The sequence below is a fragment of the Mycteria americana genome, chromosome 2 (assembly GCF_035582795.1).
Source record: "Mycteria americana isolate JAX WOST 10 ecotype Jacksonville Zoo and Gardens chromosome 2, USCA_MyAme_1.0, whole genome shotgun sequence".
NCBI lineage: Eukaryota > Metazoa > Chordata > Aves > Ciconiiformes > Ciconiidae > Mycteria > Mycteria americana.
The window spans coordinates 51,803,246-51,829,181 of NC_134366.1; the positions used below are offsets into that span (position 1 = coordinate 51,803,246).

Consider the following 25,936-nt stretch of genomic DNA (forward strand, 5'->3'; position numbering starts at 1 on the left):
AGATTCAAAACCTGCTTTTGTCCTGATACAGAACAATCAAAAATGAAAAGGCTAATAGGTAACAGCTTAGGAGTTCTGGCAATTATATGGGATAAAGGAAACTTAGGGCCAGGTCTGTGTTCTAGTATTGATCTCTCCTGTTGAAACAGTTTGCCTTGCTACAAAAACCTAATTACTTAGTTGGCTAAGCAAAGATTTTGTTCCTTGGAAAGACTTTTGTTTGGAAGCTGAAAAAGTGACCTCCAAGACTATGGTCCTAAACATGGAGAAGGAGAAACATCTTCAGAGAGCACCCTTGCTACTTTGCTAGAGTTTACTTTTAGGACAGCATCAGCACAAGATCTTACAAACAACATCTCCATTGACACCAATTCACGTCCACGGTTTTCAATGGGCAATAGTTTTGACAGAAAAGCTTTTTTCAATCTACTTTCTGCAAAAGCTCAGGCTTTCCTGCTTTTGCCCTAGAGACATTCTGCAAGATCCTTGTGAGTCCTGGCTGCAGCTTTTCCCACCATCTACCCACTTCTGACCCAGGCATAGGTAAATGCATGTTTATTTAGAAATACGATGTATTTAAGTTGCCAGTTGTTTACCTCGTAGTGAAATGAACATCCTACAATAAATATCCATGCTCTGTGAAAGTTCTTCTGGATCAGGATTTTAGAAATTGTCTGATAGACCTGGCTAACCACTTCTCAATCGGGTACGCTGAAAACATCTGCCACTAATTTAAGGGACACACTACTGAAGTCAAAGCTTTGAAGTCTATTCTCCGTACTGTACACATACATATATACTGTCTAACACCTTCAGAAGTTTTGGGAGTTATGCACACACATACTGACAGAAAAAACAAGCTCTTGAGGCTACACAAAGCTCAGTTTATGTACAGTCTTATGGAGGCTTGGCATCCGAGGAAGTGAGGAGCAGTTAGCAGCTAATGCCTTTCCTGTGAACTGGTCGGATGAATAGAGATTGATGTGGATGAAAGGAATAAAAAAAATATTTTATTGCCTCATAGGAAGGCTACAGACCCCTGCATTTCATGTACTTTATTTATGTAGCTACTTCCGTCGGTACAAATGGGAGCTGTGTATCTGCTCTGAGGGAAGTATTGATCCCAAGGCTGTATGGGACAATTATACGTCAGAGGGTATTCTTATCCACAAAGCCTTGCTTCTTAATCCTGTGGCCAGAGGAAGCAAAAAAGTAACACTTACATTAGTTAATACATTTACCTTATGACAAACACATTCAAAAAGCACATTATAACCTTTCAGGAAAGAAGGAAGCTGAAGAGAGCTTTACTGTAAAATTTGGCAACGTGTGGCAACAGAGACTAATGAGATCCTGAAAGAGAGATCTGGCTGATGTGTGAATAGAAAGAAAAGGAGAGGTTTAAAAGATGTTCATGGATGAACACTGTACATTGAACTTTTGAATCCCTGATGTGAGACTTCGTAAGGTCATGTCTTTGCTGCAGATCATACTGAGTGACAAGACGAAGTGAAAGCCGATACCCTGCAAAGATGTACTTGACTTCCTACATCCATTTTGCTGATGTCCTCTCCCATGCAAGATGTACAGGAATTTTCAGGGTTGCAGTATCTTACCCTGGCTCCTCGTCCTGCTGCAGTCTCAGTTGCTATGACAATTCCTGCTCAGCCTTTTGCCAAACCTGTTCTTTCTGGTACACGTACAGAAGTGACACTGGCACGGCAGCTCATCAAACTGAGCCACTTCTGGGGACACCCTGCAGGTTTTTGTCCGAGGCCTTTGTACCAGGAGGTGGCAAAGCATGGGCTTGTTTGGAACAACAGCCTGTGCTCAGTGCTGGCACTCAGGCCATCTTCTTGCTGGAAGAGAGGAGGCAGATCTGGTCCACAAAGCGTGACAGAGGATGTGTTGGCAGCAGCTTGTCATTTGGAGGAACAGCAGTGCTCTTTTGTTAAGGCGACTACAGAGGTTGCCTGGACTGGAGATAAGGACCAGGCTCCTCCAGTGCTGAGCGGGTGCTGAACTCTCCATCTGGAGCACTGCTTTTCCCCTCATCTATCCTCCTGTAAACCAGCCTATTTTCTTGGTGCTTGCTAAAAGATGAGTCCAACGCACGCTTCCCAGAGGAAGAGCCTGACGTGCTTGATTATTTTGCCTCAGCACTCAGGCCTCATCCAGCAGATCCCATGCTCTGCCTGCTTGTGTGCGAGATCACATCCTCAAACCTGGAAACTTGGAATCTGGTTCCGGACATCATGACCCTTCCTGAGTTTGCCACAGAGAGCTCTGGTGTCCTAACATCAGCTGCAAGCAGGAGACTCGGCAGGTGACCTTCTGGATGCCATTTTATGAAGATGAGGTGTTGCAAATCTGAGCCACATATTGACAGTGAGGTCAAACACCTAACAGGGCTCCATACATTGGTAGCTGACCTGCAGTAAGTAAGGACGGATTAGGTTACGGAGCAAGAGAGCACAGCACAGATATATGGCGATGTGGAAGTACACAGAAGATCCTCATGTCAGCAGTAATTTGGCACAGACTGTCTCCTGGAGTGAAAATCACCACCACGGTCAATAAAGAACTCAATATCCATAGCTAGAAATCAGGATAGAGTCAACATCTGACAATTGAATGGGAATAACTGGCACAGCAAAGATATAAGTGTTGAGCATAGATATGTTAGGGCTAATGACGACTCTGGGTACAGACCTCTTAGAGACTCAGTAACTATTTTTTACAAGGGACTGAAGACGCCTCTTGCTAATTGAGTTAGCACATTCAGTCGTGATTGGCTTTTAGGAATTACGGCCCCTCTGAAGAGTAACTTTGACTCCAAACTATGTGCGGAAAGGAGTTTGTGACAGGTGATCTCTGGCAAAGAGTCGACACGAGTCACTTTAAGAACACAGCACCCCTCTTCCCCACTCCAGATTCCTCCAGAAGCATCTTCTTGATTTAAACTCCAAGCATCTCATCAGTTTGTAAAGATTTTTTTGAGATGTCTTGGTAAAATACTGTCTACAGAAAGGACAGCCTAAGCTCAATGCAAAAAAAATCAACATGAAAAAGATGCAGACTTCAGCTTCCACGCAGAACTGGGGATCTACTGAAATCTGAATATCTACAATTGCTACTTTAACAGTGTACCATGCTCTGAAAGCTGACATGAAACATCCTCTTTGAAATAAAACATCGCCTGTTACAACCGCTCAATTCAGCAGAGTTTTTCCAGAGAGACCACTGGAATTTATAGGATGTCATCTCGTCATTAAGAAATTGGAAAGCACAACTCTTAACGCTCAGCCCTCTGAAAGATGAGTGTGGATGTTTGTTTTCCTTCTAGATTGCAGAGACACTAAAGCATATGGGTTTTTTTTCTTTTTGGATAAAAATACTGAGTACAAATAGAGCACAAAGAACCAAGACTCAATCATAGCCAATATAAGTGCTGCTTGTAAGCTACCGATGTTAGGATGCCAATACCTCTTTCATCAGATAGGGCTTGTAAGAATAACTTCATTTACGAGTTTAAATGACATCACCAGGTAGCTGGAAATTCACTGTCAGCTATATGCAAAGCTCTGGAAAAGAAAGCTGTAGCAATGAAAAAATGAAAAACTTCATATCCATAGCAAAGCATGACAAATACAAAGAAATGCTTCAAATATTACATAAAGCAAATCGTAGTGTGATTGCTCTTTTAAAGTACATTTAATATATTTGCTGTAAAGAATACACTAATTTCTTTTTTTCTTACTGCTGAAAAAGGCAAACTGAAATATGTACATAAGCCACCAAGCTTTGATGGGTATCTGGAGCCAGCAGTCATGTTTAACAAAGTTTTATTTGCATTTATGCTGTACGCTACTACAAGTTGCTGCCTGTTTAGTTTTTCTATGGTGGCAGCAAATCAAAGTCTTATGGAATAGAGATCTTACTTGTTGCCTGTAAATATCAGTGGGTCACCGAAAGAAAGAGCCAGTAAAACTTGGGAGCTATTAACAAAGAGATCTTTCCTTTGTTGCATTTAAAAAAAATACAAGAAAGGGAACTGAGAGGATTATATACGTATGAAATTGAATGGTGTGCAGTCCTACAAAAAATAAGACTGGCAGGAAAAATTCCAGCTTTCTGGTTTTCTTGCTTTATCTCTTTTATAATTTGAGGCATTTTCTTATGAGCTTTCATAGAGAATAAATACACACTCTGTGGGCCAGATCTGACTTATGCGTGATACTCCATTTTCAGAATAGGTAGAATCTAATATATTTTTAGGTAATTTTTGGCACTCAGGGCTAAGAGAGAAACTTTCTGATCTCAGCAGAGCCTGAGCTGGTACAGCCTTGTCTTCCTGACTCTAACGGCTGCATAAAACATTTGTTTCTGAGAAACTGAGAAGACACATTTCTCTGTGCTGCGGAAACTGCAGCAATACTCACAGCATTCATAAAACATTACAGCTACATTTTTCCCTGTCAAACATAACTCTTAGTACCAATTCCCTGTAAAACATAACTCTTAGTAGCAAAGGCTACTGTGATTCTTCCGTGCGTACAGAAAAAAATCCATTTCAGAAGCACAGAAAAAGGTATCTCTCTCTTTGGGATTTTTATTTGTAAAAGCCTGATCCTGCAAGCACACCCAGAGCTCTTGCTAGCATCTGGCCACTGCCCCAGCTGTTGAGGCATGCCGAGGTGTATATTTAAGCAATACAGCCAAACTCATTTGCGTGCTAAATGTTAATTAAGTAAAAGTTAATGTAAATCAAGGCCTAAGAAGGGAATTTTGTGATGGTTTGTACCAGAAGTTTCACAGTGGTTCAAGATGCCCTTTGAACAACCCTAAGAACTGAAAATAGAGTCGTGAAGAGATAATATCATCAACTTAGTTTCTAAAGAAGAGAAGGCTGATGTGACTGTTCCCTCTGTCCAGCCTCAACCTGTCAGTCTGTCTGAGCCTTTGGCTGAGTTCAGCCAAGTCTGACAAAGAAGGAGAGCTGCTGAGCATCCACTCCTTTTGGTAAGATGAGTTTAAAAGAGGAAAGATCCAAAGCCAGGCATCTTTTCCACTGGGATGTGCACAGGTAGGACCCAGCTCTTACCTGCTCCCACGAGCGCTGCTGGCCAGCCGATCAGCATTGCATACGGGCGGACAAACCAGCATATTCATACCTCTACGGCAGCCACAGCACATGCTGCCTCCTGCCCAGCCAGCCATGCCGGGACCCGGCAAGGAGCTGAGAATGCCCTGAAGGCAGGGAGATGATGGGTAGAGGGTGAGGTTAAGAAATACTGGAGAAAGAACCTGATGAATTTCATGTGGGACTGCAGATTATTGGTTGGATGGATATGGAAGAATGAAAGGGCTTGCGGTTATTGTGTATGAGGACATAGGTCTCAATGTAAGAAACCTGGGATGTATCACTTTCGGCAGGGCAAAACAACTTGCTTTTTGTACTTGATTTCAATACGCAGGTCTTAATACTAATGTATTACTGTATTATAATTGAAATTGTATCAATGAAAAGCAATGTCCACTTTTCTGAAAGAAAAAAAAAATACTTCGGAGGTTTCAAGTAAGAAACAATTCATTAATCATAACTTAGGTGTGTAGTTATTAGCCACATGTACAAAACAGCGAAACAGATATGCTGCGTCTGGGGCTGTGGTGCAGGGTTTGCTCTTGTTGCTTCTTCCTGGACATTTACTTCCCAAAACTGAAAGTGGCATCCCTGAGGTGTAGGATGTTCTCTCATCAGTCAACTGCTTTGTGCTGGCCTGCATATTACTGTGTGTTACACTTGCGTGTTAAGCTATTTCCTTTCCAGACTTTGCTCTTTTCATACCAACTACAGACTAGGCTCTGCCACACAACTTCGCTCAAGCCTTTCTATTCAAACATCGACTCTGCATCCAAAATTTTATATATTCAAAGAAGAGGGGCCCTTATTGTCATCCAGAAATGTTTCTGTGTGTGAGGGACTATTTGGTTAGTGTACTGGCACAATCATCCCACTCTGTCATCAGGAAACTCCCTGCCTCCTACAAAACAAGTTGTTCATAAATTGCCTCTTCTTCGCAAATGATGCGAATTTTCCCCTGAGTTATAACTATGCAGTTTCTGAGTCCCGCGTAGCACTCCCCTCCAACAAGCATTGTCAGACTATGTTCTTATCTCCACCTTTACTGCCCCGTTACCGTGAGCAGTAACCAAATGCAAAAGGCAAACAGTTCCTTCCCCAAGATCCAGCATCTACGTGTAAGCTCAGACGCAGCAGGTGGAGACAGACAGGGGAGCACAAGGGCACAATGGAACAATAGTGGCCAGAGCAATGATTTCAGCATCCCACAGCTGTCCCACCCACTGCAAGGTTTTTCTCGAGGGGGGGATGGTGACAAAAGAGAGATTTGAAGGAAGACAATGAGAGAGTTTTGCAGATGTTTACAGGGAGCTGCTCCTATATGTGAGGAGCAGCATGGAAGAAAGCACAAAGGTGCTTGTGTGACAACATTAGCAACTGGGTGACGGAGCTGGCACCGCTCATAGCGGCACGGAGCCTGCAGTTGATAACACCAGAGTTATTTGAGACGATGGTCAGTCAAACTCTGTGATTTTTGAGTGACTGGGTGCACATGAAATACGCATCACCTCTGCCACATTTTACTTCAACCATATTTTCATGCCCACTGCTGCCACTGACTCTTTATCAAAATGCCCCCGTGTTGTGAACTTATCGTTTCTCAGTAAATGCCATCTGCTTGCCCCTGCTTTTCTTGGAAACGAGATGCGAAACTTCACTGTAGACATCAACAATCTGTTTCAGGGGTTCCCAAATTTCTTTACACAATCCTGTCTATCAGTAACAATTTATTTTTTGCCTTCAGACTCCATCTTTGCTTGTGGGTTCCGGCATTTGAATAACAAAAAGTTTAAGCATCAACTTAAATTGGAAATAATTTGGTTTTCAGAATCACCTATGATATACCTGAGTCCCTAGCAGGCTGGTCTACACTTGTTAACAAAAACAAAACAAAAAAATTAAAATGGAGGCAGTGAAGTTATTTGCATACAAATGTTGTATACTGACAGATACGCAACAGCACAGTATTTTGCGGTTGGAAGCCAGCTTTCCAAGGTACATTCAGTTACAGTGCTGAGTATGGGAGATGCTTCAGGCATCTCGGTTATATTGGCATCAGATATATTCTTTTCCATCAAGTGTGTTCTGTGAACACCAAAATGGGTTCCTCCAGATCAGTAGTGCTGTTTGAGCTTGCTAAACTGCAGCAAAGACAAAAGATAATGCAATTTATTTCCTGCAACCCATGTAGCAGTTGGCATGCTTAGCGGGCAATTACTATAAAGATTTATTCCTTAACATTCCCTCTTTGCCTCTCAGCAGTAGAAAAATTGAAGGCAAAACTTTTAATGTTGCAAGACAGCAATGACTGTGCATTATTTCAATAGTATATCAGTGCTGACCTTCATCCTTTACACAAAAAGCATCATATTGGTCATTCACAAAGGGATCGGTTTCAATTTTAACATCAATGGCTTTCACGCTCTGCTGTTTGCTGCCCGTCTTTCTGCATATAATTGTCCTAAAATAAAGAAGAAGAAAAAAATAATCAGAAATCTTCTGGAGTTGTACATGCAGGTGAAATTTGGAGATCTTTTATCACAGTAGTCAGGCTTTAGCCTCAGCTTAACTGTTTAAGAGTTGGCACATAAGGCATTAGTGTGGAAAGATCTATGAAAAAAGCCAAGGGAGAATTAGAAGTAATTAAAAAAAATGTTTGCTGTAGATCAGCTCAAGGCATAGGAAGCAATAAAGAATGCTTATCTTATTATATTCTGTAATACTTCTAAACATCAGACCAAGTCCCAGCATACTTAAAGCCACATTCTGCTCTCACATGCCAGCAATACATATTCCCACCAATGGCACCTGGATAAAAATGAATAGAAAACTCAAGATTTGGTCTGAAAGATTATAAATCATTAGCATTTTACATTAAAAGAACATTAACATTGCTTATTTAACTGCTCAAAAGCTGACACAGGCAAGCTCAGAAAATTTGTCTTGAGTTCTTGGAAGAAAAAGCTCCTATCTTTTTTTTTTTACAGTAATTCCACGCCTTTGTATAAACTCCATTTCTTCTGGCTTGGTACTCAGGAGTACCTAATCCATCCTGTTTCATAGGTTTGAACAAAGGGAATAAATCTGTCTTTGGTTTCACAACCCTGTAGATGCCGAACATAAAGGAAGAGATTACTAATTATCTCTTCTCTCAGGGGTACTGGCTGCTTAAAACTAAGAAATAAAAGACAGTTTGTTATAGAAGACACTGGTTTTACTGTTACACTGAAGGTTACAAATGCTGGGAAAGTGAATTCAGCCTAAATTTTTGCAGCTGGATATTAATGGTGTGGGGTTTATTTTTTGTGGACAGCAGGTTTGTAGAAGTGTTGCACGGTCAGCTATTCTAGTGAAAGCAAGACAAAAATGCTTTCCACAGAGGAATCTTTCCAGTGGAAGAAAATTTATCATTTTGTATTGTGCAATGGTTGAACTAATTTTGCTGTCAGTCCCACACTCAATTTGGAGAATAAAATAAATGTTGACTAACTGTCCATTCACTAAGCGTGGAAAAGATCCAGTGGAAACCCAGGATTTGATCATGCACTTTAATACTATATAACAATGGATTTACACAAGTGGGGTGAATTACAATTGTACAGACCATCTTAATTCTGGCATGTGTTAGCTTTTGAGCAGTTAAATATGCAACTTTAATGTTCTTTCAATGTAAACAAACAAAAGCAACACGAAGCAAGCCATATGGTGGTGGTCACGCTTCTGTACCAGAATGGTTCCTACCACACTTCTGCTCTGGAAGACGATGTGATGTCATCCCCTACTGAAAGCCCCTTTATGATTTCAAATCAAATATGTTTCTTTTGTAAGGAAAACACCCCTTGATTTTTTGGGGGGTGACCTGAAGGACAATATTGTCCATACAAGTTTAAAATCAGGTTCTCTTAGAATTTAATGCATTTCAATTCTGAGTCCTCTAAGTCAGTAATCAGGCACCTAGACAAAAGTGACTTGATCTGCAAAGTGCGCTCAGATAACTGGGAGAATCAGGCCATCAATTAGAAAATTTATGTATGTATTCACATATTGTTCCACTAGGGCTTACAAGGCCTAAGTGAATGAAACAGTTATGCCCCCCTTCAAAAAGTGACTTACCAACCGTAACCTTTCCAATAATGACTCACTCACTTAGGTACCCGGATCAGTTATGCCTTGCAACACTGAGCAGACAGATACTGACATGTCTTTAAAAATTTGTGCCTTCTGCCTTCTGCCTGTGTACTTAAGGCTTCAGACTCTCTTAAAAAAAAAAACAGCTTTGAAGATTGTTGCCATCACAAAATTCTGGTCTCTGAAAATCAGGCCACATTCCTTTCTATGCTCAATCAAGGAATAAAATTCCTGATACTTGGAAGCCACTTTTGAAAATCTTATCTTGAATTTTCTGATTTCTAATTCCAATTTCTAGCCAATATATTTTGCTTCTTCTCAAAGCACTGTAATTTCTTTACCATTTCATCAGGAGGCTAGAAAGTTATCTGTGGGTGACACATCCTTGGTATATTCAGGTCATGTCCAAAAGAGGATACCTGGCTCACATGTAAGATTGTGTAGTTGAAGAGCAAGTTTTTCTTACTTTTTTTTCAAGTATCGTACAATGAATTACAAGTTTGTAGTTGATAGAATATATTGATTAGTTATTTAATTTTAAGAGCATTTCTTAGCTGCTATCCAATGAGACCAAACTTACAAAGGTGTATCTTGCATATAGTTTTAACATTATACATAAAGAAAGGCTTTAAATGACATTAAGATTTTTAAAGTGTATTTCTCACTACACTTTTTTCCTACGTGAAGTTTAAAAATTGCTCTTCCTGTCTATTTCTTTTTTTCCTACAACAGACCAGACCCTGGTTAATCTGTTACTTAGGACTTTAATTTGGATTTTTGTCATATTAAAATTGACCTGATTAAAACTGCAAACATTCTAATGTAATTCTTCTGAAATGAAAGAAGTCGTGTCTTGTAAGCATGCAAAAAATAGAAGAAAAAAAAAAAAGAGAAATCTGTTTCATCTATCCCATTCCCCCTTCTCTGTCAGTAGTTTCCTACCACGAGCTCAATCCTGCAAGCTTTAAACATCTTCAATAAGCTGTTATTACCACTGCTGAAAGGAGCTTCAAGAGTGCTCAGCATTTCTCAGTAGTGGGTCTAGCAATCAGACCTGCAACACCTTTGGCATAGAAATAGTGTCTTTGCAGTCAGTAGGACTCCAGGTATGACTAAAAATATTCAATAATAGTGTCTTTTCTCTGAGTTCTTGGGGGTGGGTATATGTTTCCCTAAATCCTGAAATGCTAGGTTTTCATCTATAATTATAGATTAAATACATAGGTACACTTTTGTCTCAGTTCTAAAAGGTAGGTTTTGATGCTTTGAACTTTATTAAATTTTTAATTTGAGGACCAAAAAGTGGCTATACATTCAGAATTCAACATATTTTAAAATTTCTTCAGCAGCAGCATTGCCATGCTGAAATACAAAACCAAAAATCATACATTTTCCCTACTCTTTCTAGCACCCTGCTGAGAGGTTGTGGAAATGTGTTGCCTAGTTCATTTCTTTAGTATTTTGAATTGTTGCACTGGGGCATGCATCACAGTTGAGAGAATGCCACGAAGTTTATACTCTTTTTAGGGATACATCCACCTACCCAGCCATTTAGAAGAACATAGTCATGCAGGGAACTTTAATTCTATTTATTGCTACTTTCATGCAATAATTGAACTTAAACTTACACAGACTTGCTCATTACTCATCCTCTTAGGATACATTATAATCTGATGCTTAGAGCAGTGTAATGCATGATTTTGTACCTTGTATTTAATAAATAGATGCAATTTTATTTTTCCTTCTGTGGAGATCCTTATGAAAGTAGACATGCTCAGAAGGAACATACTGAGTTCAGACTGCAGATCATCCATCATAATCCTCTATGTTTAATACATATCTGCTTGAAACATCCATGCATCCCTGAAAATTACTCTTACACTGCCATGAACTCTGAAAAGCTCTCCCTCACAATCAAAGCATAAAAATCAATCACACATACTATTGCTATAGACAGCATAAGTGCCATATACTATCGGTAAGGTAAAAATATAGTTGGGAAAGGAGGGGGTTTAGTGGTGATGACAACAGCCCCTGCTCTCTGATGGCAAGTGGGAGGGTGCCTGATGGTGTTTCCTTCGGTTTCTTGGCAAGCCAAGCCAAAAGCTACTGAGAATCTTCTCAGTCCACTGCTCCTGAGCCTAGAAGGACACCCTGCTTCATGATGCCTCTTCTCATCTCAAGTGGGAAAGCAAGAAACCATGGACACTCCACACTGTGTTGAACCTCAGCCTAATTTCTGCTGTACAATTCATCAGACTAAGAACAATTAAGAGTCTTTCCCCTGTACCGACCCCAATAAAAAGATCAGAGGTTGGCCAAATTGATCATTGTTTTCCTGAGTCATGACTCAGATATAGCATTTATCATGTGTGTGCATAAGGAGAAAATTTATTATATAGCACAATAAGGTATGAAGCAGACTTCCTAGAAGTCTTCCAATTACTCTTGCACTGGTTAAATTTTTTCTAATCTATTAACTAACCAATGAGTAAGTGGTATATTTTGCACTTCTCCTAATTCTTCTGTTCAAAGAAGGAAACAGCAGAAAAAGCTGACATGAACAGTATTTATTTCACAATATGCCATAATATGCCATTATGTAATATATATTACTAAATATATCATAATGATATACTCGAGCCATAGTAATGATACTTAATTTTATATATTATATATATGCATGTATAGTAAAGATATATATAATGAACACATAATATTTAGATATAAATTATAAATTCTGTTTATAGTAGTATCCACTGGTACTTCTACTTTCTAAGATAATTACATAGCGATTTTGTAATACTTGAAAATTTTTCAGTAAGCCCACGTTAAAGCATATGGAGTTAACAGCTGAGTTTATATGACATAGCATGATCCATCAGCACAGAAACCAGTAGGTGGGACCGGGATGTTTTGTAGTCGCTACTTTATCTGCCAATTGATTGTAAGTTTTGTAGTCTTAGTCAATAGATTCACCGAACTGAGTCAGAATGGTCTTATGACATTTATTCATAGTAGTATGAACTTGCATATGAATATATTCAACTCAGAAGAACATCATCAACAATGTGTTAGCTGAGGCACCGTGAAAGTCTGGTTCATAACATAATATAAATGTAACAAACCTTCCCCTAATTAGAAAGTTAAAAACTTCATCACTTTTCTTAGTCAAATAAATCTTTAACATCCTGTGCTAATTTTTTTCATGGGTCAGCTTTACCACTTGTGTTTCAGTAACTAGGTGAGAGTAAAAAAATCAGTCGTCTGGAAGCCAAACTAGAGGATTTTTATTCTTAGTCTTTCCCTTCTGTAGTTTGGGAAACTGCAAATTATAAAGCTGGCTCTGATGAGGAATAAAATGTAAATGACATGTTCACGATTACCGAAGGGAAGAAAATTTCCCTGAAAAGTCATGAAGGGGAGCACAGGTGGGCTTTGGAAAAGTCCATTGACTGGGAACTATAGAGACTAATTTTGGCTGGATGTGACCCAAAGAAAGCAGCTGCTAAGTGTGACATGAAGACATTCCAACAGCAATACTGCCACTGGAAATGTCAAAAGGAGGTCTTACCGAGGCAGAACCAATATCCTTTGGATTCTTAAAAATATACACCAAAATGCAGTCTTTTGTGCTTAAAATTGTACACATGACTACTGAAATAGTAAGGCCTCTGTTCATTAAATAAATATGGCCCATTCATGCAGATTTTCATACTGTAGCCTAGTATGAAAGATTTTATATAGCCATTTTACTATAATATCGCTATGTACATATAATTTGAGCATTCTTAGTGCCTGTAGAGGAGAATCGTGTTGCTTCCTGGCCTGAACTAGCTGGGTCCTCAAAGACACAGCAAGTGTCACTAGAAAGTTGGTTTTACCCATTTTCATTTTACGTCTCTAAATAAACACATTATTTATGTCTCTGATTTAATCCATGGCTTTCATAACAGATGTTATTGATTAGTTACCAAAGGGTTTAAAAAAAAGTACAAAAATATTTGCTGAGTGCTATTAATTTACAAAGCAGCTCAATTCTCAGACAAAAGGCTTTCAGATAGGACTAAACATTACAGAGATTGTAAAAAAAAAAAGGGAAAACGTGAGGTTCTTTTGAAAATAAGAAAATGAACCCCATTAGAACTAACTGGCAAATTAAAATCCTGGTATTAGTGGCTCTTGTTCATTTGCTAAGAGTAAGCGTATCCCCCTTCTGCCTTCATTTTGCTAGGCTAAACAAACTGATCACCTTTAATCACTTCTGATAAGAGAGGTGCTTTCTTAGACTGATCCTAGTCTGAGTTTATCCCTTCTAAGCTTGGATGCCAGGGATTACATTGCACTGTTGCAGGTGGTGTCTCACCAGTGCCTTGTTCAAGGCCTTCAGTACTGCCCTCTCTCTCCTGGAAGAGCTGCTGGATGTCTTTTAGGAGGACTGCAATTCCTTTTTTTACAAATTTTACGTGAGTTATTTTATTTTACGACAGGCTCGCTGCCATCCTATGGTCTGTGAATACACCCAGCTCTTTCTCCTGCTCTGCCTTTTTGAGGTGAACTGCTAGCTTAAGGAAGAAATTCCTATTAGTCTTCATGTAATGCTGTTATATTTCACCCCATTTCTATTACTCCATCTCTGAAGTCAGGCTTACCTTCCTGTTCAATGCGGATTTTCTTTGGTCTTAACAATAAGTTCTAACCTTCTGGCATTAACTAAATTCACTAGCATACCCCTACCTTTTGTGCCAAAGTTTGCTAAAGTTTTGCTAAAGCCTTCAAAGTTTGTTAAAAAAACCTCCCAGTAAAAATACAATTTAAAAGTGCGACTCCCAGCTAAGTAAATGGCTACTCTGAGGACTGTCATGCTACATTTTGGCAGATGGTGTTTTGGGTGCTTGTCCTAGAAAATATATCAAAAATTTATTTTCTTTTGTATGATGCTTTTCCTGAAAAAGTACATTTTCTAAAAAATTCTTCAATTATTGGGCTGTCTTGTTTTACAAGAACCGTGGCTGTCATACTTTGCCCATGCTGTGTTCCCAGGTTGTGCCAACAAAAGATTCACATGCCCCCCAGAGCTGATGCAAAGTGGCTCATGTCCACGTTGCTCAGTGATACCATTCCTTGGAGTAAACTGGCCATGTCCATACATTAAACTCAAGTCTCTTGACTGAGCTTCTTGTAGAAATCCCTATTCCTGGAACACAACTACTTTGCTTTTTCTCTGTATGAGACTTTCTGGTATGATTGACAAGAAACAATGAGAAGACAAAGTCATCTTCTAGCAGAGCATGACACCAGCTGGGGGCTGTGGGACTAGAGTTTGTGACATGAAGGCATTTCAGAGTGCAAGACCTCCTCAGACATTCATAACCAACTTTAGCATTTTGAATTGGACCATGTCCTGTCAGATACCTCTGGATTGTTCTCTTGAAGGGAATTAATTGACCCATCTCATACAGACATCTGGGAGCACATTCATATGCATTATCATCAGACAGCAGAGCACCGCCTTGAAATAAAACAGAGAGCTTGCCGAATTGACATATCATTAGGACTGCTTCTCTGCAAATAAGCAAGTGGATGTGTTATAGCATGTACACCTGGATAGATTTCACAGGGCCCACAAGTCCAAGGGTCTACACACACAGATGAGAGGACTGGCACAAGTTAGCAACTGACCCTTATTTCATTCCTTGGATATTGCTTTTTTCTTTCCCAAGAAATGTGCTGTTATTACCCTACTGCCAGGTGCTGGGCAAGTCCCACGCAGTAGGCACAAAAAGAAGTAGGTAGTCTTGTGAAATTTCATTCTGAGTCTTATTATTACATTTCCCACTGGTGTCATCTGCAGTGAGGGCCCTGTTGTGTCTGACACTGTAGAAGCATTCAATAGGAGTCAGCGCAAAACCCCAAGAGCTAACAAAAGGAAGGAAAAATAGAGATGAAGTAATTTTCCTAGCAGCAAACATCTGGTCTGTGGTCAGCCAAGAAAAGAACCCCAGTCTTCTGACTCCCACAGCAAGGCTTATTCTAGGTGACTGTGCTTGCTCACTCCAGAGTTATCCCCTCTGAGATAAATCCTCCAGGGACTGGGTAGGAACCAGCCCGGGGCAATTTCGTGCAAAGGAACAGGTTGACAGCCCTGTAGGAGGTCTATTATAGAACAGAATGTCTATGCAGAGCTTCAAAGCCCCTATAGAAGGGATAGATGGCTTCATTCTTTCCTAGACAAATAAGGAACAGGATAGAGAATAGGACTTTTCAGTGCTAGAAAAGTGATGGAAATGAGTAAATTTGCTATGAATATCTTAATACAAGCTGTTGAGGATGTTTACAATTTCTAAAATAAATAGCTGCTTTCTACACAGGGCTGATCACAAGAGAAGTTGTGCCATGTTCATTTTCCAAATTTCAAAAACCCCAGAAATGAATGTAAGACCCTACAGAACACCCTGCCCAGTGCTGGGGGACTTGACACAGGGTTTTCCAGTATGACATCTGAACTCAAAAGATAGCAGTGAGAGGCCTTCAAAGAACTCTGCCACCTTTTTTCATTTATATTCTGGCAGATCGCTTGCTGGTGTTACTGACTCACTTGTCTGACATGCAAATAAGTCGTAAGAGTGTCATTTTAGTATAAATAGCTATTAGGGCTCATCTGACAAATGAGACCTGCCTAACAACATTTCATTTCCTGAAATGTAACAATGTGTAATGCTTTATAAGTTTTCCATTTCAGGACTGACTTGTAAATGGTTTGCTTCTGGGCTGCTGGAAGAAGTTACGCCTTATCCTCTTACCCCTATCTATTTGTCAGTGGCTCTTCTCTAAAAGTTTCCAAGCCCTCAGACCTGCCAGCGACAGCCCTGAACTCTGAACTGGGTTGGTCTGAACAACTGAAAGTGGAAGACAAAAACATCCCCTTATGCTTGTGAAAGAGGTTCTGACCCAGGCTGCTCAAACCACAACACTACCAAGTTTATCATCTCTTTGGATTTGCTGACAGGGAACTATTTGTTTAAGCAATTTCCATCCTACATCAGTTGAAGTGAATCATATTTGTCGAGACCTGCTGCTTGAACTTCCCAGGGACTGCACGGGGTTAGAGAACACAAGGTGAACATCTCCACCAGCAGATTGGTGTCTTCTTCCACCAGCATCACCCTCCGCAGAATGATGGTTTTTCACACCCTAAGTAGTAGCTGGTTGCCCGCCCTGCTCACTTCTGGCTTACAATAGACAAGAGATGAGCACAGCTGAGGAGGCAACAGTCACTGCAGTGGGTCAGTAAGAAGCAGGTTGGAGTGAGCTGGGCTGCAACGACATGGTTGGATCCAACAGAGGATGTCCCGTTATAATCTCAAAATCTTTGCATACTTACATATGGATCGATATTTATATACGGGTCATCGGAAATTTGACAGTTACCCACAGAGGGTTGGTTCTTCAGACCAAATTCTCCTCTTTGCTCATATAAGAGGTATAGCCCAGAGAGCGGGCAGTATAAACACACTCATGCTGACTCAGTGATGTGCCTCAGTCATAACAGAAGAAACACCCACGGGTTTCCAGGCCCTGATTTGGCTGTAAAAATAATAATAACACAACAGCCAACTGTGATGGATATATTTACTAGGAGTGGGATTGCAAGTATTCACTAAGACCATAAAATAGCCATCAGAAGTGAAGAAGTCACTGACTTGTGCAAAACCTGGAACATTGATCTAGAGGTTAAAAAGTCCTTACATCTCTGCTAGAGCTCATGTTCAGTTTTAAGTCTATGTGGTGGAAGGAGGACTGAAGTGTGTCAGAAAATCTGCAACACTATAATGACTTCACTCACATCGTTTGTTTGTGTTTAATTCTACTGCCAATGTCTAATCCATTTTTCCTTGGGGGAAAGATTGGGATACTTTCCAGGCACCAAATAAATAAAACAAACTGCCTTCTTCCTGAAATTAGGAACTTCTTTTATCATGTTCCCTCCTATTCATCTCCTTTCTGATGTACATGGTCCAAGAGGATATGGGAGAATATTAGACTAAAGCTCCGTGATCTGCACTGGATGCCAGTCAGCTGCTGGGAGGAATCCAAGGTTTTAGAGCCAACCTATAAAGTCCTGAATGCTTTTGGACCTGGCAAACGTGGGGAGGTCACTTCTCTCCCTGGGCCATGCCATCCCATTCGAAGATGTGGAAGTCCATCAAGATGAATAACAGTGAAGAGTCCTTTATTTTGGAAATAATTTTCCCTACTTCTGTAATCTTCTGAGCATGCTGTGAAGCCTGTTTTCCCCCCTCTGTGTTAAATCATTTGAGGAGAGTGTGGACTGAGGTTTTTCTATTTACCAGCTATCCTTTATCATTGCTATCGTGTTTCCATTTATCAAGTAAATGCCCAAAGTATTGAACAGGTACCCACAACAAATATATTTTTAAAATAAACTAATTAATTTAGTAAAGTATTTTAAGTCCCTTCTTAATAGCTTTTCCATGCCTTTAATAATTCTTGAGGCCTTTTTTGAGCCTGTTTTAAGATCTTTCTTAAGATGCAGTAACAGTAATACGTATAATTCAAAGCAGTTTGTTCCACTGACCTATATGTGTGTATATGTATATATTTTTCATATTCTCCATTTGTGCTGGTTTTGGCTGGGATAGAGTTAAATTTCTTCATAGTAGCTTTATGGGGCTATGTTTTTGATGTGTGCTGAAGACAGTGTTGATAACACAGGGATGTTTTTGTTCCTGCTGAGCAGTGCTTGCACAGAGTCAAGGCCTTTTCTGCTCCTCACCCCACCCCACCAGCGAGTAGGCTGGGGGTGCACGAGAAGCTGGGAGGGGACACAGCCGGGACAGCTGACCCCAGCTGACCAAAGGGATATTCCACACCATATGACATCATGCTCAATATATAAACTGGGGGGAACTGGCTGGGGAGCAGCGATCGCTGCTCAGGGATGGGCTGGGCATCGGTCAGTGGGTGGTAAGAAATTGCATTGTGCATCACTTGTTTTGTACATGCTTTTATCATCATCATTATTGTTATTATTGTTTTCTCTTCCTCTGCTGTCCTATTAAACTGTCTTTATCTCAACCCACGGGTTCTACTTTTTTTTCCTGATTCTCTCCCCCATCCCACTGGGGTGGAGAGGGGGAGGGTGAGTGAGCGGCTTTGTGGTGCTTAGCTGCCGGCTGGGGTTAAACTACGACAGTCCTTTTTGGTGCCCAGGGTGGGGCCTGAAGGGTTCAGTATAATGACAGATTTGATTGGAATGTGCTAGATCGAATTTATAGCGGTTATTGCTGTTTAGCTATTAATTGACAGGCTCCTGTGCTCGCCATGGGGCTTGCTTGCCTTACTGCATGTGAGAGTCTAGGGCTCGTTAGTGGCTGCTTTTTGCTTTTGCTGCTTGCTATACTGCTTCTCATCTTACTCTTCTGTGCCTGGGAACATTTTGATAACAGCGATGGCCGTGCGCCTGGGCTGGCAGATGGCCAGGGCATCGCTGCTGTTTCTGTGCTGCTGTACCGGACAGGCTGGAACTCCGGTGTGAACTCGAGTCGAAGGGACTGTGACCTGTGGATGAGTCCACGTGGAAGCAGGACACCCCGAAGCGTCTGTGGCCGTGGATAAGCCCATGCCAGAGCAGGTACATCTCGAAGCATCTGTGGCCATGGTTATGTCTGTGCCGCAGCAGGTATATCTCTGAAGGGCCTGTGGCCCAAGGATAAGTCCGCGCTGGAGAAAGCACACCTCGAAGCATCTGTGGCTGTGGATTAGTCTATGCCGCAGCAGGTATACCCCTGGAGAGGCTGTGGCTCATAGATAAGGCTCCACTTGGAGCAGGTACACCCCTAAGGGACTGCAGTCTGAGGATAAGTCCAAGCCGGAGCAGGGGCAAGGGGAGGAGTTCATTGCAATGTTAAACCCGATGGTCTGGTCCAAAGGGACCAGGTGTGGAGATTGTAATGGAAATACCTTTAAATTGTTGTAACCCGGGATTTGAGTTGCATGTTATGGGAATTACTATAGCAGGAACCCCTTCTTGCTAGCCAGGCTAGGAGCAAGGGGAGGAGTTCATTGCAGTGTTAGCCCTATACCACGGCCCAAAGGGACCAGGGGTGGAGATTGTAATGGAAATACCTTTAAATTGTTGTAACCCATGATTTGAGTTGCATGTTATGGGAATTACTATAGCAGGAACCACCTGAACCAATGAAGGACAAGCCTTACAAGAAGCAGTGCAAGTGCAGCAATGACCTGACCTGAGCTGGCTTTGGTGCCCAGTAACGCCACGCAACACAACACCTCTCCTGTCCTGAGTGACCACCATAACAGATGGAGCCCAAAGTCATGGACTAAATTAACTCAGTGGACATTTTGTGGACATTTGTGGACATTTTATGGGCATTTTATGGACATTTTACATGGGTGGTCCATAGACTAAGGGAATAATATCTGTGTATTATATCAAAGGATGGGAAGGGGGATGGTGGTTAATGAGGATGTATTGGATAGTGTGGGACCCGAGCATGACGTAAATGGTATGGAATAAGGGGTGAAGAATGTGCTGGTTTTGGCTGGGATAAAATTAATTTTCTTCACAGTAGCTAGTATGGGGCTACGTTTTGGATGTGTGCTGAAGACAGTGTTGATAACACAGGGATGTTTTTGTTACTGCTGAGCAGTGCTTGCACAGAGTCAAGGCTTCTTCTGCTCCTCACCCCACCCCACCAGCGAGTAGGCTGGGGGTGCATGAGAAGCTGGGAGGGGACACAGCCGGGACAGCTGACCCCAGCTGGCCAAAGGGATATGTCATACCATATGACGTCATGCTCAGTATATGAACTGAGGGAGTTGGCTGGGGAGCAGTGATCGCTGCTCGGGGATGGGCTGGGCATCGGTCAGGGGGTGGTGAGAAATTGCATTGTGCATCACTTGTTTTGTACATTCTTTTATCATCATCATTATTGTTATTATTGTTTTCTCTTCCTCTGCTGTCCTATTAAACTGTCTTTATCTCAACCCACGGGTTCTACTTTTTTTTCCTGATTCTCTCCCCCATCCCACTGGGGTGGAGAGGGGGAGGGTGAGTGAGCGGCTTTGTGGTGCTTAGCTGCCGGCTGGGGTTAAACCACAACACCATTCCATTCCATAAGCACTCTAGCAACTTCTTTGTTTGTTTGTTTGCTTGCTTTTACTACAGCTGCAGTTTGACAGTTTGTCTTTGTGCTGTCCGTAGTGATGTGCTCATATCTTTCCTGGGCTGACAGAGGTAAATCAGAACCCTGTAAGATATTTTCAAGTAGATTGCATGTTCCTCCTGCACGTATTATCATTGAACTCCATTTGTTGTCATTTTGCCCATTCATCTAAATCCCTCTGAAACTCTTTATATTCTACTTGAGCTTGTCCAACTTGAAAAATTTTGTCTCATTTGCATACTTTGCACTTGATGCTCATTTTCTTCTCCAGAGCTGCATTAACTAACAGTGAAACCGCTATAGCCTTTTTAGGCATTATACTTTTCCTAGTTTTCCCCAGAGTCAAAAATATCCAGTTCAGCGAACCAAGCATTCTGGTGCTTGCCCAGCTATGGGTAAAATAGTCCCAGAGAAGAGACTATCAAATTCCAGTTCTGAAGAACTATTCTCTCTGGTGAAGCTCTCCAGTCAAGGTCAGATGTGGTGACTGCACAGCAATGGCATGCTGATGTGCCCTCACAATGTCCTTTCCGATAAATAGTTTAGAGACTTCCATATTAAGGGCAGGTTTACTGGAGGAATGGAGTACAGAATGTTGGAAGGGATGAAAAACCTTCCTTTCCTTCCCATCAGTATGATGATGTGTACATTCTCACATCATCGTGGTGTGATGTGTACAATACTATCGCTGTACCTACTTTTGATATTGAAGATACTCAGGGGTAGGTCCATAACTCGTCTATTAATAATTGTAGCTCCAGTGCCTGCAGCAATTAACTGAGGTCTCTCAGGACTAACTAGTGGTATTGCTTAGATAAAAAAGAGACGGTTTCTTCTCCTACCCATCAGCACTCCTTACTTCCATAAAACAGAGGCTGTATAAAAGAACCTGTACAACAAATTTGCCATGCAATTCTTAGAGATGGATAGTTTTCCTGGCTCTTCAGCCTCCATGACATCTCAGCAACTGGCTTAGGAAAACAATTTTTAGAGTTTAGATCACTGTCTTGTATCCTGAGAGATTTCTGGATTTTTTTTAATGACCAAAAATACATACAAATACATTTTCAAACAATTTTTCACCTGGAAAAAAAAGGATCACCAGAACTAGTTGCTTTTGCTTGAAGTGGTTTAAATATCACCTTTCATTAATAGTAGCCATTTTCTGTCCTTTGGAAACTTTGTCGCTAAAAATACACAAACACCAATGCTTACTTAAATAACTGATAACTGTCACAAAATCCAATAACACACTAAAGTTTTGGAACTTGGAATGATGTCTTGATAAAACAAAACTTTATGACTGTTGAACATTGGCAGCAGATTAGATATAACTCATGAGAACTTTGTAAAGCACCTCAAGGGAATGAACATATGTAGTCGCTAAGGCTGTGGCTGGTAAGCCTGCTGAAGGAAAGATCCACTCATGCTCCTTCTGGGCAATTCCTGTACGGTCCCAGCTTCAGTGACACAAGACATTTATGTCAAGCCTCAGCTCCTCCATTTTGTTTTTCTTAAATTGAATTTTCTGTGATTTGATGTCTTTGTATACCTGTACCTGAGGCATGCTATGAAGCCTTTCATTTTGGAAGTGACCGGGCAGTTGGGATGTGGGTGCCTGGCCCAGTGCGGTGCCACATAGCTAGACCTGTGCAAGACTGGAATGAACCTGAGTTCGCCTGAGTTCAGCAATCCCTCATCAGCCACGGCGGAGTGGCATGGTGACAGGGCCATGCTGCTTCTGGCGCACAGCTAGCACCTAGGTGGACATATGTTCTCAAAATCTTAAATTTCACTGAAAGTCATTCGGCCTTCTGGGGTACTCATGAAGGCCATCTTTAGCCTCCTGAAACTACGATCAACAGAGGGAAGCAGTTTTCACGACAGGACGCTTTTACGTTCCTGCTCTGAACTGGCCTCTACAGAGGCAACGATGCTTCCTGGAGAGGCTGTGGCAAGCCAGTACATCTGGAAACACCATCTGTAACGCCAGGCAAAGCTCAGCCTAGTGCCATGTCGAGTCACCTGAGCTACCTCAAATAATACAATTCAGCACATCGAGCGACAGTATCAACTCCTTGGTGAGCTTTCTCAACAAACGCTCTACCACACGTGCATTATCATACCTAAGCACACCTAAAGTCATACCTATCTGAACATGCCTATTCTCTATTCAGACACGCGTAAATACCTGAGACAGATAATGTGGTTTCCATGAGAAGCTCAGCAAACTGAGCTCAGTGTCCACAGCCTGCAAGCTCCTTTAGGGCTCAGCACCCCTCTATAGGCCAGCTGGAAAGGCACCACAATGTGATAATTCAGAAGGAAAGAGGAAGAGGAAATCACTTCAGATCTGTGAAATATGTGATCTGAAACTGATAAATATTTGTGTCCCTGCAATATTAGCTGTACAAAATTGATTTAGTGGGGAGAGAGGCATATTTAGCTATATGCCATGGTGCTTGAATTGTGGCCAGTGTTTTTCAGTAATATTCTCAGTCAAGGAGAAAAACTTGCTTGACAGCTGTCATTCATACTTCTCAGGAGGGGTTATGCTGTTGTCCTTACCCGGTGGAGGCACTGGCGAGCCATCCCGTGGTGCAGCCAGCGAAAGAACAGTCCAGAACAGCCCTTTTCAGTTCTTCTGCAGTTGCTAAGTGAGCACTCAGGTCAACACAAGCTTTCTCAGCTTCAGCTAAATCCAGACCCCGAGAGTTGTTCTTGGACTCAAGTGCAAACACTTTCCCTGCAGCACCAAGAAAGGACATGTCACTCGTCATGGTATTGTATTCAATACATACTCAACAAAAATATTGTAAATTATCACCAGATAAAGTCTTCTTGCTTTTACTAAGTTAATTTTAATGAGCAACCTACTTCTTGGAATGAGTAATTTTATCAACACTGTAAATACCCTTGTCTTAGCTTTTCTTTCAGCTTTGTTCATCAACAGAAAAGCAAGTCTGGCTAAGCCCCTGTTCATTCCCAGCCCATATGAGAAGCTTGTCTTGCCCCTATAGGTCTGTGCTTAAGATCTGGAGAGAGAAAGCACGACACTCTCTCATATGCACATACATAGTCAGAGTCAGAACATCTCCTGTAGGCTATAACACTGGAATTCATTGCTAAGCATATTACAGTTACATTTATAACAACTAAATCTATAAAGTAAGCACAAATCTAAAAGCCAGTATTGCAAATCACTCTTCCACATCAGAAATAGATTTATACTTATTCTCTAAAATCAAAATCATGTAATTCTATGGCAACTTGTACTAAATGCTGCCGCAAAGCCGCTTTGTTTTCCTATCTTTCAGAAAAGGCAGAGGGAATTTTTTTCTTAATGGAAGGCTTTTTTGAATGAGCATGAGAACATACTTAGCATAACAATTTCTTGTGTTATTTTTATTTTCAGTTCAGTTTATTTTACTTTAATTTATCTAACACTGTGAAAGCTGTAAGGGTGAAAGTTAGAGGTTTTGGCAACTGGGAACAAGACAGTTGGAGTTTTGGCAATAAAGCCTGAGAAGTTACTGGGTTATGGAATAAACACATTAGCTGGATGTCTCCAGAAAAAGAAATAAACAGTGAGATAGTTTACAGTGCTGATTTTTAAATAGCCATAAGTGCCTTCTTTCTGAAGATAACATCCCTCCGAATACCTTCTAAATTTCAAAGGTACAGATTTAGGTTGCTTGCAGGTGCAGGAAGACAACTTTTAAGCACTGTTCATTCAGTAAATGCCTGGAAACACTTATGTCTTATTTCAATAGTAGATTAGTGGTAGTGGTTATATGCATAGCTTCCAGCACATACCGAGTGTTCACTATGTAGCTAGCTTCACACTCATAGGATATATTGACCAATATCAGGAATCCCTCAGACTGATTCAGCCTGATTCTGTACCAAGAGCCACCCCCACCGCATATTATTTCAACAAATTGATAAATATTAATCTAATCCTAAATATATGGAACTGATACAGGGTAGGTCTGTACCTGGCAGCTTTCTGTTCTCACCTGTGTACAGCTTAACCCGCTGCAAGAATCACAGTCCTTACAGCAAAAAATGTCAAGTTTCTTCCAAGTAAATATGTCGTTTGTGTTCACGTTAGCTAGCAAGCACAGATGGGTTCTGATGAAGATGCCTGCTTTGGTGGGAATTCTACATGTGCACAGTAAGAAGTCCTCCTGACTTGGACAGATAGATAGCAAATTAAATAAGCGGGACAAGCAGTGATGAGAAGGAAAAGGAATTCAGAGTACCCAGAGTGATTCTCTCACACAGTTAACAGTAGCTGACCAAGGAATGCAACCCAGAAGCACAGATCAGTGTCCTGACCGCTAGATTACACAGTCTCTTGCTTCTCAATTATAATCAATACCATGAATTGTAACTAGAACAGGGGAGTTTACATAGAACAGAGAAAAAAGCAAGCCTCTAGAGTCCTGAGTACCAAAACCTCAGGATCCTTTCCAAAATGCCCCAAATAATACACATGACTCTAATGTAGGCTGTTGTTTCCAAAGGCATGAATAAAGTAGTGAAGTATGCATGGGGTAGAGAGACAGATAATATAAGCAGAAGGATGATGGTTTTAAACAATTATTCCTAAATTGCGGAACAATTTTCATTAGTAAAGATAAGCAGGGATTAAGAGTAATGCTTTACTGAGGCTTTGTCCCAAATAAAAACTTGTCTACATTCTACATTTCACAGTTTGGCTGTCAGGATTGAGATGCATCATCAAAGACATATAGGGCAAGTTTGTGTAGCGTGACTTACTTAAATCATAAATGTTAGTCTGACATGGTAGTAAGCCTTATTTTCCAGCCATTAGTATTTTAGTTAGAAAACTTTAAAAAGAGAAAACCATTAAGAATCGAGTTCCATTTAGGTATAATTAGAAGAAATTAAGTTCATCATTTAGTCTTTTTACCATTAAGTGACAATTACATTTTTAGAGGAGCTTAGCTAGCCAAAACTGAGGCTGAGACAGCTTTCCTTAACTACTGTTATGGGTTTGCTAGTACTTAAGATAAATTAACTTTTTACTAGAAACTATGAAGATGCTGGTTCAAAACACACTCCTGTCCTTCGAAAAGGTATCTGGGATATAGAAATTATGTAGACAAATAGGTTTTAGGGTAAGCTAGGAGGGACTTACTGGTTGGGAAAATTATAGTGAACTGCTTTATAGGAAATTCTGGTTAGCCAGAAGTGGATAAAGAAGGCTGACCTGCTTACCAGACCAACCTGGGAATCTTCTCCAAAGCTTTAGAAGCAATATGGCCATCTGCCCAGTTTTTAACATGTGCCCTCTGTTTTGCCTAATTTCTTACTTAGGAAACATAATAGCAGGGAAGGTTCACTTATCTGACGCTTGACCAATGGAACAGCTGGCTCCCCAGTATCCTGAGCTGTGTCACATTACTGAGGGGCATTTAGAGGAAAA

The 25,936-nt window shown here is 40.9% G+C and overlaps 1 protein-coding gene across 1 annotated transcript in view; it reads right to left on the minus strand.

The window, feature by feature from the left end:
• SUSD5 (sushi domain containing 5) overlaps positions 1-25,936 on the minus strand; it is a 43,701-nt gene that overhangs the window by 12,162 nt on the left and 5,603 nt on the right. Inside the window, exons 2-3 of the mRNA XM_075495595.1 lie at positions 23,050-23,227; positions 7,486-7,604 (exon numbers count right to left, since the gene is read on the minus strand). Of these exons, the coding sequence (XP_075351710.1) occupies positions 7,486-7,604; positions 23,050-23,227 (297 nt within the window). The remainder of the gene's footprint in view (positions 1-7,485; positions 7,605-23,049; positions 23,228-25,936) is intronic.